The sequence below is a fragment of the Lutjanus erythropterus genome, chromosome 13 (genome assembly GCF_056507025.1).
Source record: "Lutjanus erythropterus isolate fLutEry1 chromosome 13, fLutEry1.hap2, whole genome shotgun sequence".
NCBI classification, from domain to species: Eukaryota; Metazoa; Chordata; class Actinopteri; order Lutjaniformes; family Lutjanidae; genus Lutjanus; species Lutjanus erythropterus.
The window spans coordinates 17,131,287-17,150,662 of NC_139329.1; the positions used below are offsets into that span (position 1 = coordinate 17,131,287).

General features: G+C 38.9%; 2 protein-coding genes across 2 annotated transcripts in view; both read left to right on the plus strand.

Moving 5' to 3' along the window:
- The first annotated feature begins 530 nt into the window (after window positions 1–530).
- Window positions 531–4,792, plus strand: endouc (endonuclease, polyU-specific C). The gene is made up of 8 exons (XM_084733294.1): window positions 531–769; window positions 949–1,005; window positions 1,100–1,199; window positions 1,537–1,648; window positions 1,732–1,853; window positions 3,102–3,214; window positions 3,348–3,498; window positions 4,259–4,792. Exons 1-8 carry the CDS (start codon window positions 759–761, stop codon window positions 4,535–4,537), a joined length of 945 nt encoding a protein of 314 aa, XP_084589420.1. The 5' UTR covers window positions 531–758; the 3' UTR covers window positions 4,538–4,792.
- A 1,687-nt stretch (window positions 4,793–6,479) lies between these two features.
- Window positions 6,480–19,376, plus strand: part of polr3b (polymerase (RNA) III (DNA directed) polypeptide B) — a 29,656-nt gene continuing 16,759 nt past the window's right edge. Inside the window, exons 1-14 of the mRNA XM_084734240.1 lie at window positions 6,480–6,643; window positions 7,007–7,039; window positions 8,119–8,175; window positions 8,256–8,320; window positions 8,448–8,523; window positions 8,820–8,920; window positions 9,174–9,265; window positions 9,677–9,794; window positions 11,184–11,292; window positions 12,147–12,269; window positions 16,310–16,426; window positions 16,509–16,643; window positions 18,484–18,645; window positions 18,867–19,067. Of these exons, the coding sequence (XP_084590366.1) occupies window positions 6,572–6,643; window positions 7,007–7,039; window positions 8,119–8,175; window positions 8,256–8,320; window positions 8,448–8,523; window positions 8,820–8,920; window positions 9,174–9,265; window positions 9,677–9,794; window positions 11,184–11,292; window positions 12,147–12,269; window positions 16,310–16,426; window positions 16,509–16,643; window positions 18,484–18,645; window positions 18,867–19,067 (1,461 nt within the window). The 5' untranslated portion in view covers window positions 6,480–6,571. The remainder of the gene's footprint in view (window positions 6,644–7,006; window positions 7,040–8,118; window positions 8,176–8,255; window positions 8,321–8,447; window positions 8,524–8,819; window positions 8,921–9,173; window positions 9,266–9,676; window positions 9,795–11,183; window positions 11,293–12,146; window positions 12,270–16,309; window positions 16,427–16,508; window positions 16,644–18,483; window positions 18,646–18,866; window positions 19,068–19,376) is intronic.

The window sequence follows — 19,376 nt, forward strand, 5'->3', positions numbered from 1 at the left end:
GAGGAGAGACAACAAGAAATCTTATTAGTTTCACTTGCTACACATTTTTACTGCACCAGAAGGGCTTGGAGTTTTTTTTTAGGGTCACATAATCTATCTGATGCCATACAATCATTTTCTGAAGCAGGAAATAGTTTGCATTGCTGATTTCTTTTTGCAGATCCTTTTGATTTTCCAACATATGATCTTAATTAAAGTATGTAAGCCTTAGAAACCTAACAGTTATTAACTATTGTTTTTACTTTTTATTTTAAATACCTTTTGGCATTGCTGCTAAAAATCATTCTGCACACACATTCAGTCATTTTATTTGGTAGCTGTAGTTTGGCAGGTATAATGTGTTTACTTGATTGGACACCTAACATGTTCATCACTTAAGTTCTGACAGTAACATTAAATGAGTTGATATTCACCTTTACATTAAATGTTTTACACTAAATATAACTTGTTGAAGTAAATCCTCCTTATGTCCCTCTATTCTTTGTCTCTGCAAAAAACAAACAATACAGACAAACAGGAAATAACAGCTGGGATCTTTAGTAAATAAAGATGAACAGATGAAAAACACGCTTTGCATCAAAGTGCATCAAATCAGTGAGACAAAGCGCCCTCTGCTGGCCGCTCCGCTCAACACTTTGAGCATGCGCAGTCGGTCGACAATCCCCGACGTCTGCAGGATCTTCAGATCGGGTGGAGACTGAAACAGACCAGTGAGGATTTCATTGTGGTCCGAGCTGGAGGAGCCTGCAAGAAGTATCATGGCTGCAAGGTGTGTCCTTTAATTATTGGAGAAACTCATTTGATTTTGTAGTTGAGTTTGGCTGCGTTATTGCACTTTATAAAACTTTTGTGACTTATTTTCTTAATGTTAGACAATTGACAACATTAAGTTAAAATTTTTCCAGTTTTGATGTATTTATATAAAATGTGTGAATGTGTGTTGTACAGGTTCTGTGGAGTTCTTGTCCTTCTTACTGTGTTTCTCACTGGACTGAATGCATCAAGGTACAGCAGCCAGAAACAACTTTTCTCATGAGTTACTGTGTTTGCTGTATTTGTCAGTTGTCTGTATTTCTCTCCTGGCTGACTTTGTTAACAGACCAGCTGTAAACCAGGAACTCTCCAACATTTTCAATGAGCTGTGGAGGCTGGATGTGAATCGCCTGACGCCTGGAGTAGACTACACACTCTCTGTTCAGGTACACAGCACATTCTTATTCAAACACTCTGTTTTTTTTTTTTTTTCAAACTGTAGATATGTTGTCTTTTTGACTGTACAATAACAGTACATAGTAATGTCTGGGATACATGCGTGCATATGTACAGTACACTAATAATGTTAAACAGCATTAAATAAATTAAGAGAAAGGAGGAAGAAGAGAAAAAATGTGGAGGGGTTAGAGTAAAATAAAAAAAAAATGTAATGGGACACGTTTTTGTTACAACATATATCCCTCCATATGTATTTTTTAAATAAAAAAGTAAGCATTCATCCTCTGTTTTTATAAAGTTATATATTCTGTTTGGACTGTCCAGGGCAGAGCCAGTTATGTAACCCAGGGCAGCCATGTTGTGCAGGATCACGCCTCACTGCCTCTGTTCTCCAACGTTAATGAGAACAAACTCAACAACATGACCACCTTCTACCGTAAGTGTCTCGACAACAGACAGACAGTTTGTTTCTATTCAGTCTTCACTGTAATAAATAAAACTGCATTTCTGTGCCTGCAGGGTTCATGAGACTCCTGGACAACTATGAGCGGTCCACAGGTGTGGCCGAGCGAGTCACGACAGAGGAGCTGACAGAGATGAATCTCTTCCTGGATGCTGTCTTACAGACAGAAGTCATGAAGGTAAATCTGACATGTTCCGACCAGTTGCACCTAAAAAGCCACACAGACTTAAACAGCTCCGTCACTAGTTTCTATTGCACAACACCTCATTTCTTACACCTGTTAGTTTTCAGTCTGGTTGCGTCAGAGTAACGAGATAAATTATATAATAGATATTAGAAGTTGTTTTGTTTCCCCACTGACTGTTTCCGGTGGTTGTTTTCCTACATTTCGTGGTTTTGAGGCTGCAGCTGAACTCCAGAGGGAGTTCAGTCTCTTCCGGCCTCGCTGAACACATTATTTCATGATGTTAGAGAGCTTAAAAAAAAACATCTGTGTGCAGCTGTGGAATGCTGCGTTGGCTTCGGTGGTCTCCCTGAAGAGGACCAGCGGAAAAATGTGGACATGAAGTACTTGTTGTATTTGGAAGAATATCACGTTTGTTCGATGGACCTGATGGCTGCAGTTGACATCAGGACTTCAGTGTTCTTCCTCAGAGAACAATTATGCATTTTAGTATTTAGTGTCTGTATTATGTATTTTCTATATTTTAACAATCACATATTTAATAGGCTTTTTTTTGGCAAATGCAAATACAAATTTCTTTGTCCCTGATCTTTGCTCAGTTAGCTCTTTGGTTGTTTTAACTGAGTGGTTCTCTCGTTTAATTCTGATTTAATCTTTAAAAACAACATTTTTGTTTAGTTTTCTTCACAGAAATAAACAAAATGCTGAGAGACAGGCCTTCTCTATACTTTTACAAGTCTAAAAGTTTTCCCTGATGAGGCTTTGGCAGCTCCTAGTGGGGGTTGTGACCTCCAGGTTGAGAACCAGTCAGCTACATTAAATAACTGTGCCTTTTTCATTATTTTTAAATTTAACAATCATATTTTAAGTAAAAAGGAAAAAGTAAAGTAGCTCTGGGAATATATTAAGTGTGAATAATAGTGTATCTGAATATTGTTTTGAGTATTTCCTCAGTGTCAATAAATATGTATTTCTCAGACATGAAATAGCTTTTTCAACAAATATTAAAGACTAATAATACACTTTTAAAACATGTCTCAGTAAAATGCTGAAAGTCTGAGAACACAAACTTGTCAAGTGTCAAGTTAAAAAGGTGTCTTCATATATGAAGTTAAATCCATCTGAATATGAATTATGTTTTTGTCTTTACAGTTTGTTATAGTATTGAGTCACAGTAGAGTAGAGTTGTCTTGCACCAGAGTCTGGTTTGCATTGATGCGTCATAACGTGATTTCTCCACAGCGGGCTCATAAGTACCTGGTGAGCAAAGGGAAGTCCAGCTCCAACCTGAGGCTCTTTAAGAATCAGCTGCAGTTGATCTGGTTCAACCTCTACTACAGACAGAGAAACACAGGGTGAGACACCGAAACATCCTGCCAAACACCAGCAGATGATCGTGTCATTACACAAAGCAACCAAGGGATTTACTGCAACTGAGTAAAACATGATCCAGTTATTTTAAATGTTTGATTTTCTGTGGATTTTCAGCCTGGACTCCTGTGGATTCGAGCATGTCTTTGTTGGAGAGACAAAATCTGGAACAGAGATCATCGGTTTTCACAACTGGGTCCAGTTTTACCTGCAAGAAAAAAATACACACCTGGACTACAAAGGATACAAGGCTGGTTACCATGACTTAGTAAGTATAACAGTTTATCAGAAAAATAGATGCTTTTCTTTCTGTAATAACATGAACTGTTGTCTTTGATATCCAATCACAAGTATATCTGTCTTAAGTTTAAACAATCAAATAATTGTTTATTTAAATATTTTCAGACCAGAAACTGGGTCTGCAAAAGCTATAAAGACAAATTTCCCCCAGAATCTCCATTTGAAGTATCTAATTCGGGAAGCTTTAAGGGTCGGACTTATTTTAAACAGGAAATTTGCCGATCCATGATAAGATTGAGATTAAAAATAAAAGGGAATCAAAAATTGAATATTATTACAGTGAAGCTGATTGCTTTAATATTCTTGAAATGCACAGAAATGCACAGAAGCCCTGATTTGACAGGACAGCCTGTAAGCAGACAGGAAATGGGAGAGAGAGGGGAGAGGGGAGGCTGAAATTGAGCCTCTGTACATGTGCCATACACTCCATTAACCAAGCAACTTGAGCGACCCTCTGGAAATGCTCTTTATCTGGGAGAAATTTAGAAATATGTTGTTAGAATAACTTCAGATACTATAAAAACTGAAATCCCACCGGACCCCAGGTTTGGATCTTTGGAGACATAGAAGGACTGTGAACTATAGTAATAAATACTTCAGTGTGAGTATTGTTTGGTTTTTGTCTTTTTTTTTTTTACCATATTGGTTACATAAAAAATGTTATTCTGCTTCAATGAAAATATCTTTTAAAAAATATCTAACTCTGTAACATGTGTTTCTGTCCACAGCCCGATCAAGACGACCACGTTCTGAACCTCCAGTTCAGCTGGCACGGTTTGGTGAAGCCCGTCGCCAGCGCCTTCATCGGGACTAGCCCTGAGTTTGAGATGGCAGTCTTCACTGTCATCTTCCTCATGAACACAGAGAGGAGCACGACAGTGGTGGTCAACATCGACCAGTGTCAGATGGAGCTGGTGGTCATCAGACATGGACGCTCCCTCGGGACAGCGTACCCCAAACTGATCAGCAGCAACAGCAGACACCTGAGGCAGCAGCACTCACACTGATGTGGAGGATCCTGTGATACATCCTCATAACGTCCACGTCCAAGAATCTTAGGCACAAAATGTACTGTGGTTTGGTTAAAGCAGCACGGACCTACATAGTGTGCAGACATCGACGTGTACACGTCTGTCATTTTCATCAGGATGATTGTAAACTTTTAACTTGTCATGAAAAGCTTTTTTAATGACGGTTTTTGATACTTTTTAAAATAAATATTTGATGTCTACAGAAAATAAAATGAACATTTAACATTTCAACCACTTCTTTGCAGTGATGTAATTAATTAAGTTGTGGGTATGTGGAATAAATACTTTACGTCAGTGCAAGTACCAATAACAATGATGAAATACTCCATTACATTTTATTATTTAACTGGCCCTAAATGTTCTCAGGTATCAAAAAAGTGTTAATTGGGAGGAATGTTTCCTCCAAGAGTGTCAGATTATTGATTTATTAACATATGTGCAGTAATTTAATATAACCAGTGCCATTGGTCTGTGGATGGTTCAGAGTTGTGTGGTGATTTGCTCCATACACACAGATTGCAAGAGAAGCTGCAGGTCCTTCAGGTCTGTGAATGCTGGCCACTAGCCAAATATTTACTTGAAAATTTTACTTAAAACTGTATTACTGTGTTAATTTACATCATGTTTTAAGCTTAAATCCTCACTGTATATCCTCAGCTTGGTGCCACGCTCATGTGCACTTGCACACTGTCTGAACTGGGTGTGTGTGGTGTGAAGGTGTGCAAGCGGCATGTTAGGACTTTAGAAGACTTGGATTACACCAGATGAGCAGTATGGAGGCATTTTATTTATTTTTTTAGTTGTTGTTTACATTTGAAAACTGGTAATGATTCACTTAGATGGTTTGGGAGATTCTGCAACACTGTATTCCTGTGAAACTCCAGCAGTGTTTTGTGGAGTGAAAACTAAATCAGACCATCAGTCGGCATAAGGGTGAGTAGATAATGACAGATTTTTAGTTTTTGGGTGGACTATTCCTTTAAGTCCAAGTTAAGCCTGAAGTCCTTTTTTGACCCAATCCCCAGTCTCAAGACTACAGCTCTAATTTAGAGTCCATTTCTGCTGCAACCCACCTCATACAGGGGTGGTGGCTGAAGTTACCTAAGTTATTATTATTATTTTTATTTTAATGCTTTTGTTTTGTAGTTTGATAAACCAGAGTTATCACAGTTTTGTATTGAGTACTTTTTATTTTTATTTTATTTTTAATCTGTTTCTAGAGTGGGTTTGCTCTGTTCAGTTTAGGTTTTAAATGTTTAGTTTTGTTTCATTTTCTGAGTTAGTTTTAGTTATTCAATTATAGTATGTTGGTATTTGCAAGGTTTAAGAAGATCAGAATATAATATGGGTATTACAATACAAACAACACTTTGTGAGGGAAACTGACATCCCAGTCTATAAACACCAATGCCTCCTCATGCTTCTGATTACAAATTTGACCAAATTGCCAAACATGAAAGACAAAGACACGAAGACAATTCCTGTATATTTTTTTTATTTTATCTTAGTTAGTTTGGTAAGTTGTAGAAAATACTCTTTCATTTAGTTTTGTTATAAACTATTTATTTTTATTTCAGGTAACTAAAACTTTTTTCACTCCTAATTTTAGTTTTTAGATATTTTTTTAGTTAATTATAATACAAATATATAAATAACTTTGGCATGGATTGGTCCTTTATCAGTGTGTAGTAAAGCTGCTGACAGCTAATAAATAAATGCAGTAAATTCGTACATTCTCAAAAGCTTGAAGTACACAAGTAAAATACCAGTACTTCCAAATCACTTGTAAATGTACTTACTACTAGTTGCTATTTTCACAGACACCGATAGAAAACAAATTTTCAGCACCAGAGGGAAAAGCGGAACCCTTTCTTTCGTTCCGCCCGCACGGACGTTTTACAGTGACACACGCGATAAGGACGCATGTTGGAGCGACTTCCGATGCCGTATATCAACAGTGACAGCGTGAACAGAGTTGAATGTGTTTACTGCTGAAGAGCAGAGATAAAAATGGAGGTGCTGGGAGGAGAGTTTTGTGACCTGACTCCTCAGGAGCTGGCGGCTCCTGTCAACACTGTGGAGGTGAGTTTAAACTCTCAAAGTCTCACACCACGTTACACAGGAGCTAGCTTAGCATGGTGGCTAACAGCAGCACACAGAATAACACGACAGGCTTCAGGTACAATGTGAAGGGGAACATGAACCTGAGCTACAGACAGTGTGTCCGTTTGTTGTAGTTTGAGTGTTTCAAACAGTCACATTTATTTACGTCTTGAGGGAGGACTTGTCAGGTTGAAGACAGTTGTTAAACTCGTTGACTTGAATCAGCAAGTTGCAGGATCAAGTGCATGTCGAGCAAGTTGCTGGATCAAGTGCATGTCGAGCAAGTTGCAGTACAACACAGTCTTAAACACAAACTGACGTGTTTTTTTTTCTCATTGACAGGAAAAATGGAAACTTTTACCAGCCTTCTTGAAGGTAACAGAACACACCTTCATCCACCTGCTGTGTATCCCAAATAGAGCTGCAATGATTAGTTGGTTGATCGATTGGTTATTTGACAACTATTACATTATCGCCAACCAACTTGGTAATCAATTAATCGTTCTGAGTCATGTTTTTGAAAAAGAAAAAAAGTCCAAATTCGCTGATTCCATTTTCTTAAATGTGAATATTTAAGTCCTCTATGACAGTAAAAAAAAAGACATTTGAGGGCATCGTCTTTTTGGGTTTTCGGGAAACACTGATCAACATTTTTTATGATTTTTTTGACAGTTTTATGTACCAAAGAACTAAAAGCTTGATTGAGAAAATTATTGACTGGTTAATCAATAATGAAAATAATAGTTAATTGCAGCCCTAATCCCAAACGTCTGTACTGAATTTAACCCTACATTGAGTTTATAAATCCTCTTTTACAGTATATGAAATTGTGTCTTGTGATAATAATTGATATGGATTCTCTGGAAAATCAACTAAGAAATTGTTTGATTTAGTCAAATCAGAAGATACATTTAATTTAGTGAATTAAATGCTTTACACATCAAGAAACTTCATAACCTTCATGCAAAAATTGTACTAAAATCTGACTCTCGTAAAAAACAATCTCATTGATTTGCAACCTTTCCTACAGTTGCATCATACACCCAGTGATATTAAAGTGATTGATGGGTAAACGGACAAATGAGGGTCTGGATTCATGATGATTGACAATAATAATATATAATAATATATTATTAATATAATAATATAATACATAGCATTATTGGTGCTTTCACAAAAAAAGACACAATGATATTTTTTATAAGTAATTATCAGTAATGTAGATTTAATGACTAAGTGAGTAAAGGCAAATAGTAGAATAGCTACAACAGAAAAATACATCACTTTATTGTAATGCAGCCAGGAAAAGTATAACGATAAATAATAATATCCAAAATCCAAATCTAGTCTCTTATTACAATAACAATATATTGCCCAACCCTGATTTTATTTTATCATGTGTAACTTATAGTTTCGCTGTAATTTTGCAACCTGTTGTTCAATCTCGCTCCTAGGTTAAAGGGCTGGTGAAGCAGCACATTGACTCGTTCAACTATTTCATCAATGTGGAGGTAAAACACCATCCCATTGTGTTTGTGTTACAGCTGTTTCAGTTGTGTCTACGTGTAAATATCAAATTCTTCTTTTCCAGATAAAGAAAATAATGAAAGCAAATGAAAAAATCACAAGTGATGCTGATCCCATGTGGTACCTCAAGTAAGTCACATTAACTGTCGTCGTTTGCGTTAATCAACAGCAATCTAACACAAATGTCCCCAGACACACATGTAACAGTTTCTAGATTCAGTTTTGACTTAAAACTATTTAAATGTGTTTCTTGCAGATACCTCAATATCTATGTTGGCATGCCTGATGTTGAAGAAAGCTTCAACGTAACCAGACCTGTATCTCCTCATGAGGTTTGCCGTTATTAATGTTAACTTAACATTTATATGTTTGAGTTGTTGATCAGACAATAAAACAGTTCTCTCTGTTCTAAACTTAAAGTATGATGCATATTTTTCACTATGCTTTGATATTTCTAAACGATTAATTGATTATTTAACCTAAAACATAAATGAATAGATCATTTTTAAAAAATAAGTAGATGAAGCTTTAATTTGGATATTTGAAATCATTCTAAAATATAACCAAAAATGCAAACAGTTCACTCTGTTGTTGAGATGCAGCTCATTGTTCGTGTTTGTTTCCGCAGTGTCGTCTCAGAGACATGACCTACTCAGCACCCATCACAGTGGATATAGAGTACACTCGTGGCAGTCAGAGAATCATCCGCAATGCGCTGCCCATTGGAAGGTATCATAGTTTGTCCCAGTGTGTCCCATAGTGTTACATCAGGTGGTTACTTTTCTGACGTTCGTGGTCAAAAGCCCACAAGCTGTTTTGTCAGTTTGAATCTAACATCTCCCACCTTACCAACAAATGCTGCTCTCCTCTAAAAACAGTCAACAATCATGCACAGTATAATGTAATTACATTATATTATATTATATATTATATTACATACATATGCTCTTATTTTTAATTTATTTAATTCTGCTTTTCTCAGGATGCCGATCATGCTGCGAAGCTCAAACTGTGTTCTCACAGGAAAGACGCCCATGGAGTTTTCAAAACTCAATGAATGTCCTCTGGATCCAGGTACACAAAGGGTAACCCATAATGAGAGCGATAAGACAATATAATTGTTTGGTGGGACAGCAGTAGCTCAGTACAAGGGGACTTGGCTTGGGAATCATAGGGTGGCCAGCATGGACCCTTCAGTGTGGAGGTGCACTGGTGGTAGATGGGGCAAGTTCACCTCTGGAGTGCTGCCTAGGTGCCCTTGAACAAGGTATCTAACCCCTGAGAGTTTGGGGCACTGTACTGCAGCAGATCAGGTGCTCTGATATCTTTACACATTAACTGCATGTGTATAGATTTCTGTGTGTGTAAAAATTAATAATCAGAATGAAAAGATGAATTTCCTCTAAGTAAAATAAAGTCATTCTTATTATTATTAGTTTTTTCTGTGATAGTGATTCACATGCACCATCTTGTATTTCTTCACAGGAGGCTATTTTATTGTAAAAGGTCAGGAGAAAGTCATTCTGATCCAAGAGCAGCTCTCCAAGAATCGAATCATTGTGGAGCAGGACCGGAAGGGTGCAGTCGGAGCCTCGGTTACCAGGTGATGTAACAACGTCTGCCCTAATTATTTTCAGTGCAGCAGTAGTTTTAAAAAGTAGTTTTGTTTTTTTTTTTTTTCCTAACAGATGGTATATAGCCTTGCTGTGGATACATAGCTACTTAAAAAAGAGTGTTTGCACTGATGTCTTAGTTTGGTCAGTAACCCAGATGCACGGCCATTTCAGATATTATCCTGGGATGTAAACAGTAGATCACTAACATGTAGGTGATCAACTGATCTTACATTTGGGACATTTAACTAAATATCCAGTCTTAGGATTTCAAACCTGATAGTGTACTTGTACAACTTTTTGTTTGAAAATGCTCATCTGTCATAAACATATAAACATTTAAAATATCCCTCTTAAACTAATTTATTTAGGAAGTAGATTGATGAAAAACTAGTTCATTATTCTGACAAGCTTATATTTGACTAAAATTGACCATTTTGTTAGATTACATTATCTTATCCTTTATTGTTCCCCTTAGGAGAAATTTGTCTTTGACATTTGAGAGAACACGGGTGACACACACACGTACAATCAAACTACAGTTACAGTAACATACAGTGTCACCACCAGATCCATACACCTGAAAAAGCATACACCCCAGGAGTATTGCACGATGCCCGAAATCCAAGTGTGGCAAAGATCTCCTACCTAAAGTAATTGCGCAAAAGTCCTAAACAAAATTATCACAGAAATGTCCTACACATAGTGATTGCACAGATGCCCTGCACAGGGTTATTTCCCAGCAAATGCTCTTCATCAAATTATTGCGCAAATGCCCAGCACCAAACTGTTAAGTAGTTTGATTGATAGTAGAACAAGAATTTATACCTGTTCAGCTTACAGTTTGGTAAACTGTACCTTCTGCGTCCTCACTGTCTCCTCAAGTATTTCTTGGAGAGCGGACGCATGCCAGTTATTGTTCCCGCCCTGCTGATCATGTTTTGGAGTTGTGAACATCATTACTTACGTCAGATGTCACTTGTGGGATGTGTTGTACATAGACTCAGCGCTTTCAGACAGTTTTTATATGCAAGGTTGTGAATATTACCAGAGAGCTGAACACAGTACATGTTGACCCAATTTGAAAGAAGCAAATAATCAGGAGCGGTGGTTAGTTCAGATGTGTTGTCTACTATCAGTAGCGCAAACTTGGCCGACCTCTGGATTGATAACGCACCATGAAAACACTATAGTACTACTAGAGTACCTTTAATGCCTAAAACTGCATTTTGTTGCAGTGGCAAGACAGACTGATATTTGAATATGTTAAGTTTCTAGTCCTATTTTTGTGAAACCATTTATTTTCTTTGACAGACTTTTTGTTTCCTCCTCTGCTCTGTTTTTTAAATGTACATATTTCTATATATTGTCAATTTCAGCTCTACTCATGAGAAGAAAAGCAGAACTAATATGATTGTCAAACAAGGCAGATTCTACCTGAGGCACAACACACTGTCAGAGGACGCCCCAATCGCCATCATATTCAAGGTAAAAGAGTTGTTGATGGTGCTGATGTGCATGGACACAGAGAAGTGACACTATGCGTCCAGTAGGGGGTGCTACAAGACAGCTAGATAATTTTTCAATGAAGCTGTTTTTTATGTTGTTGTTACAGAGGCTGAATTATAAACTTTTGTTTGTTTCCACAGTAACGTTATCTGATTGAATTGAACTTTATGTTGTACTCTGTTTTACTAAAGCCCCCTAAATTGTCTGTACCAGATGATTCCTCAGAACATAAATAATGCATGTATTTAGAGAGAGGTTTTGTTGCAGGTTAGTATGTAGTAGAAGGTCAGTATTTTCATTACTTCTTCATCAGATTCATTTTCACATGTCGCCCTTTGCTCTCAATAAAATGTCAGTCAGCCAGCTGGCATCATTAACTTTTTCCCCCCTCTGAGGGCAAATCTCTCCAAACATGTCAACTTGTGAGCGTCGAGTGTTTGGAGCTGAAGTTATTATCCACAGGACACCGTTTACATGCTCGCTCTGTTTGCTGTGCACTTGTATATCCTGGGTGACTTCTTCTTCCCCGGCCATCTCTTGCTGTGTTTGGCAGCGGCTGCAGAAACAACCTCAGAGCCAGTGTGGGACAGACGGATCAGTTCCCACAGCTTCACATTTCCATAAGCAAATGTCAGACAACCTTATGACTCCCAGTTCACCTCCCACCCTCCCTGTATACACACTTCTCCTCCTGATGCCTCCTGGCTCACCTCTTGTTTCTGTTACTATCTACAAAATGTCATCTTACCTCACTGATATTGTCTTTATGTGGATACATACAACAAATATTTTAATTACTCTTTATTTTGGTTTCGCCCACATTGGTTTCGCAGGGTATGGGTGTAGAGAGTGACCAAGAGATTGTGCAGATGATTGGTACAGAGGAGCACGTCATGGCCAGTTTTGCACCGAGCTTGGAGGAGTGTCAGAAGGCCCAGATCTTCACACAGACTCAGGTACTTTAGCCATCAATGTGTGCCAAAGTTATTATTGTGAAATTAAAGAAAGAAATTGCTGGTGATTTTACCGATAAAAGTCATTCAACACGTCACAGAGGCTGTACTGAGGCTGTCAGTCCTCTGCAGGTACCTGGGTTCAATTCTAGCCTGTGCCCTTTTGCGGTGTGTCATCCCTTCACCCTCTCTCCCTCCTTTCCTTTCACTCTACGGCTGTCCTACTAAAAAAACAAGGCAGAAAAGTCCCCAAAATTCGTAATGTAGTCATTGTGACAAGACATACAATCCTTTTGGTACAAAATGTGGAGTTTGAAGTGTTTTCCAGGCAGGAGTGGCCAAATGAATAGATGCACTTTGTTGCATTTAGAGAAATACTTAAGCATTTTTTAAACTTGACCCACACAGGTACTTAATATCAGCATATTTTAACATTGATTTTGTCCATTTTTTAAAAACCTGATTGTTTAAGAAGTAGGACAGCGTTTTGGAATATATTCTTCTCCTTTCTTGCTGAGTTAAATAATAATATCACTCATATCTGTATAGTTGGCTCAGCTTTAGGGGTCAACGGATACTTTTTTTTTCAGGGTCAAAAAAGAAGCATGAGAAACAACAAAGAAATTATTTGCAATCAAGGAAATCAATAATCTATGTTTGAAACCAGTATTATATATAAGATTGTGATTTTTATAACTTCTGAAATATCTGCTGCCTTACCTGCAAGGTCCGCTCGTTCGACTGGCAACTGTCTGTGCGTGATTCTCTGTCACTGTCACTGTTGATAGGCTATTACCTGTGACATGTAACCAACTAGACAGTGTTGTGGACGGGTCATTGGGTCAAACCAAAGAATGTTGACGACCGACAGATCTTATCTGCAGTCTCATTTGAAAAAAAAACAAAAGGGTCTAATTATTGAAAAAATGCTGAATATCAGATCTGATAATCATTCAGCTCCCACTGAACTTAGCACAAAGACTGCAAACCAGGAAACAACTAGCCTGGCACTGCAAAATAGCAAGAACATCTGCATACCAGCATGCAGTATTTCTTGTCCTAGCATGGCTGAGGATTGACCTGCCCTACTCTTGTTCTCGTTGGCTTATCCTGATATTGTTTCCCTAACCCTACCAATCAAATCTACTAATCATGAACTCTAACCAACCAAACCAACAAGGGCAACAAGTGCAAGCAAATCAGAGGCAGAGTAGGGCAGGTCATTCCCTCACCATCCTAGGCAAAGAAAATTGGCTGTCAGCACCTCTAAATCTCACTAATTGGAGTCTTTGCTGGTTCCCTGGCAACCTCACTGTAACGACAAGACTCAGGAGGTCATATAGCTTCCTGTAAAACCAAAACTTGTTGTTTTTACTCTTTAGTTTTTGTACAGATTAAACAAACAAGATGTAGCGTATTAATTAGAGAGCTTTAAAGATTCTGGTTGGCAGATTTTGTTATCTTTGGACAGAGCCAGGCGAGCTGTTTCTCCTTGTTTCCAGTCTTTGTGTCAGACATGAGAGGGGGCATTTTATCATCATATTTCTCCAAATTTTGAAATAGTGAGGGTAATTTAAAAAAATGTTTATAATATTACTTGACAAATGAATGCAAAATTACAAATTAAGTGTTCAAAAAGATGTTGAAAGTAATAACCATTCCTCTTTTATATATTGCATGAAATCAAACCATCTAGCTACTGGAATTTTTCCTGTGGAACAAAAACTCTTTTGAGATCTGCAGCATGTTCCGAATAATTTATTTAAACAACAGATATTTGTAGAATGATAACATGAAAACATGTCATTACAGTATGATTCAGCTTCCTGTTTATTAAAAGTCAATGAACACTGAGAGTGAATTATCGGTCAGCCTTAATAAGCCCATTAGGTCTGTCTGAGGAGGAGCAGGATGCTGTTGCTGCCTGTTGACAGAAGGTATTCTCTTTGTCTCTCTGTGATCAGATGACTAAGGTTTTGTCTTACCAGCCAGTTAAGTAATGCTTTTCACGGGTTATTCAGGAGGCCCGCGTGTTTTCTTTGACATCTACAGATGAATGCAATCGGCCAATTTGTTTTTCATAAAGATTATGTTGTTAGAGGAACCACTGATGCATTGATGAGGCCATATTTGCTTCCTAGCAACCGCTCACCACAGCTCTCATGTTCCTCTGTCTGCCAGCCTCCCTGATGTCTTTTCATGGTATTCATTGGGTCATTGTATTGTGCACAATGACGCCTAAATCTATATAATTAAAGGCAGATAAGGCTTAAGAAACATTGTTATCAGATTATGATAAGTAATCTGCCTAAACCAAATTTGACTGTCATCTTTTTTCTTGGTGATATATACTGACACACCAGCTTTTAAGACTCAGAATTTCAACAAATAATATATTTTTAATTTCTCTGAATTGGATAGTAAACTTGTTTTTCGACACAGTTATCCTCAGGGTATTTACATATATATATTTTCTATGTATTTTGTGCATCATGGCAGACAGAGTGGGTGGTCTTGCTAAAAGTCTTCAGCCTCATTAACCTTTGACCTTTCTGTAGATGTGTAGTGGGCTCCACAGGCACACTGAGTCAGGTGTGTGTGTGTGTGTGTGCATGTGTGTGTTTGTGTGTGCGTCATGCCCTTTGTGATTCACTTGACCTCCCACAACCGGATATATGCATTTTCTGTGCCCGTTCTCTTGAAAATTCCACACACACGAATCATTTTACAATGACAGTGGCTTCAAACACACGCACACACACCAAATGCCAGATTTTAATGCTTATTTGATTAACATATTGCTAACCACTGATCAGAGCTGGGCTCTGAACCTAAATAATTTTTTAACACTAAATCAAGTTTGTCCGTAGCATAGAGTATTGTAAAATTTCAAACGTTGTAGTGCACCATAGTGGCTGGTTGATGGGTCTAAGACTGTGAGCATGTTATTGCAGCATCGCTGGTTTGGCTGCAGCCAGAGACTGGATTTACTCCCTCTTGTCTTTCTCCATATTATCTCTCACTTTCCCACTGCCTGGGGTTAAAAAATTCCAGGGCAGAAAGTTTGCATCAAATGTATCAACAAATTCACAGGGTTGCCCAACAAAACAAAAGTTTAAATCCCCTCATGCTACGCACATAACATATACACAGATATTTAAAATTAGAACATGTCTGGTCAGAAGTTTACTTATTCTTTCTTTGAACCAGTGTCTCCTCAACTAAATCTAACTTGAGATCATATTGGCCAGTAAATATGGACGGATACAGAAAAATAAGAACAATATTTTAAAAAGTTTTTTTTAACACTGATGCATCATGTCGTTTGATGTATTATATTTAATGTAAAAAAGGGTTAAAACATTTTTATCCTCTGGTTTTGTGCCCAATTATTAGTATTGGAGTAAAATATCTGCACCTCTGCCACTTAGTATCGGAGTAACCAAAATGCCAATAACATAACAATTTGTTCTGTTTACAGTAATGTTGGCCATCTCTATGTCTTGGCTTCTACCACTATATTAGACATAACTTGAAAGTTGGATCAAGGGAAAGAAGGGATATTGAGAATCATCACTCTTGGGTACAAATAATGTCAGTTGCTCCTGGACAAACAATACTGCTATTGATATTTATGCAGTGTTATGGAAACAACGGATGGAGCAAAATGTTCAAAAGTGTGGGCGCACTTTACTAAATTTAATCGAAAACTACAACTGAATGTAATGACTCTGGAAACAATGCTTCTGCAAAAAATTAATAAAATAACTGTTGAATCTTTTCGCATCATTTCAAGCCATGTCTTAATTTTTTGCACGCTTATGGTGAAAAGTATAAACAAGAGTATCAGTATTGGTATATTGGTATCAATGAAATCCTAACAGTACCTGTCCCACAGAGGTACTGAACTGTGTCGAGCTGGAGAGAATAAGATTATGTAATAAAGGCTCTGATTGACACCGATATTTAAAGATTTTTAGTCAGCACTCCACTCTCCTGTTGACTGCTCTGTCTGACCTGTATCTGCCATATGTGTGTTTCAGGCTCTGAGGTACCTCGGGAATAAAGTGCGGAGACAGCGTATGTGGGGAGGCCCCAAGAAGACCAAGATGGAGGAGGCCAGAGAGCTCTTGGCGTCTCTCATCCTCACACATGTTCCTGTATGTTAACTGACGGACAAGAATCATGGATCATACTTGGTATATTCCGCAAAGTAACAGTCATTTTGAATTTTGTCTGTAGGTCAAAGAGTTTAACTTTCGGGCTAAGTGCATTTACCTGGCTGTGATGGTGCGTAGGGTGATCTTGGCTCAAGGGGACAACAAGGTGGACGACAGAGATTACTATGGCAACAAACGTCTTGAGTTGGCTGGACAGGTAAGCCTCTGTGCACCTGCACCCATGGTCTCATTTATACCACATTTAATCAACCATTCAGACATAATGTAACAACGTGAAGGTCCATTAAGTTCAGTTTATTTGTCAACTGAGCAACAAGAAATTTAATGAGCCAGAATTCAGGTGCGACATTGAAAGGCACCCTGTTGAACTGCGTGTTTATTAATTTCTGTCAACTGAAAGGTGTTTACTACCTTTTCTTTACTAATACATACAAAACAGGCTTTATTCATAGTAATAATACATGTATAGAAAAGCACCAGTAACGCTGACATGCTTTGGTGCAAAAGGATCACAGCATTGGACCAGAGGACAGTGGCTGCTCCAGCCCTGATCTCTCACCTGCATCTTTGTTCCTGCCTCCTTCTTTTAATAAGACTCTCATTATTTTCCCTCAGCTTTGTTTTTCCCTGTTTTGTTTTCACCCCCCCACCTCAACCTCCCCCTCCCCCTGTATTTCAGCCTGGCTTTGTCAGGAGGGAGATATGCGGTGGCACCAAAATCCAGAGGCTGTGGAAGCATGGGGATTTTTCAGCACCGTGACAATAGAATTGCTGCCTTGACGGGAGCGATTGAGCTAATCCGCAGGCCCGGCTCTGATAATGTAATTACTGCTGTCTTAAGGCCTTTAATTTCCCCCCCAACCTGCTCTGTATAAGGAGCAGGAGATGGGAGGGGGGGGGGGGGGGGGGGGGGGCACAGAGCCCTCTTTCAATAGGGGGCTTACACACTAACACCGCCAGCAATCTCCTCACTCTCCAATTATGGTTCCCTGACATTCAACTAATTGGCCTGGCTGCGCAACGGAAGCTTAATTTCTTTATTAATTTTAAGCAGTGCTGCCTGTTTGTTTTGATGTATGCTAATGCACAGGGTGGGCGGGGGTTGTGAGAGAGGTTGCCTCCCGTAGGCCAGTGGAGGAGGACAGGGACCTGGGACGGAGGCCAGGTCAGGCTTATCAGTGAGCCGGCACACCTGGTTATTAAATCTGACTGTAAACGCACCTCAGCACTGATTAGAGACTGGAACAGGTGTCGGGTGCCAGGACCGAGAGTCAGACTGTGTGAAGACACAATGACGACTCTATCTCTGAAATGTTCTCACGCAGCATCAAATGCCTCCGTCACACTACATGACTTTCAAAGTCGTCACATTGCTCTTCTGTTCACACTACACGGCTTTGTGTCTTGCGATCAGGAATCTTGAAGTCTTTGTGGTTTGCACTCATGTTGCAGCATGTTACTGTTGTAGCTGCTGGAGAGGTGAAGTTGGTTTGAACTACTTTATAACTATTACTACACTATAAATGGTGCAGGGGAGCATCCATTAAAAAGTAACTTTTTACGTCAAAGTTAAAGTTACCTACTGAGAAAAGTAGCTTGTTAGAGTTCTTTTGTGATTCCTTACTCATGTCGGTTATGTTGTCTGGATGATCTGAAAGTGAACTTACACAGCTACCTCTATAAAAATAATAAAACCGCTCATATAGCATACAGCAGTGATTCCCAAAGTGTGGGCTATGGCCCACTGGTGGGCCTTGAAAGCTCATGAAAAATAAATAAACAAGACACCCTGAGAGTCTCCTTTGGCAACAGGTGCAGGCAGCGGTAGTTCTTGCAGAGCTGAAAATGTAGTAAAATAGTAATGATGACGTCCGGCCTTTTGGTCCTTTTGTCAGTGTCCTCCAAAAACTGTCAGAGTGGAAATTTTTGCAAAAATCATGTTGTGTGAACGTAGCATAAGTTGTTGAAGACTTGCCAAGTGAATGATATTAGTCGAAAATGTTTTTACTGAGGAGGTCTCTCTCTGTATTTTCCAGCTCCTGTCTTTGCTGTTTGAAGATCTGTTCAAGAAATTCAACTCTGAGCTGAAGAAAATTGCTGACCAGATCATCCCCAAGCAAAGAGCAGCTCAGTTTGATGTGGTGAAGCACATGCGGCAGGATCAGATTACCAATGGCATGGTCAATGCCATCTCCACGGTGAGTGTGCACAGACCATAAATATAAAGAAATGATTCAATAGACAGGACACACGTCTTCCTTGTAGGAACCTGCTTCAGCAAATATCTGGCCTGCAGAGGTCCCTGCCAGCTTCTTTCTTTAGTTGTGTCTTTATGAATGGTTGGAAGACAACACTTTTTTTAAATTATTATTATTATTATTCCCAATGGGTGGGAAAAAACTTAATTTTCTGTCCACAGGGCAACTGGTCTCTGAAGAGATTCAAGATGGACCGTCAGGGCGTCACACAGGTCCTCTCTCGTCTTTCCTTTATCTCGGCTCTTGGCATGATGACCAGGATCTCCTCCCAGTTTGAGAAGACCAGGAAGGTCAGCGGGCCGCGCTCCCTGCAGCCGTCACAGTGGGGCATGCTGTGTCCATCTGACACTCCGGAGGGAGAGGTGAGTGAGCTGCAGCCAGACCTGACCAACCCCTGCTCACCTACAGCAGGCAAACGGGGATCAATGTTGAATATCTGCCGCTGTGATGATCATTTCTGTCCTGAGTTTGAGTGTGCAGTCAGCACCATATTGATGCTCATGATTTCTTTCATGATTCATTAAACAAATTGCTATTTTGTTGGTTTGTTGATCATCAAAATGACAGTTTCCCAGAGATCAATGCGACATCTTCATGTTGTCCGACTAACAGTCTAAAACCTAAAAACTGTTCCATGTACAGTAAAATTGAACAAATAATAGCAGCACCTC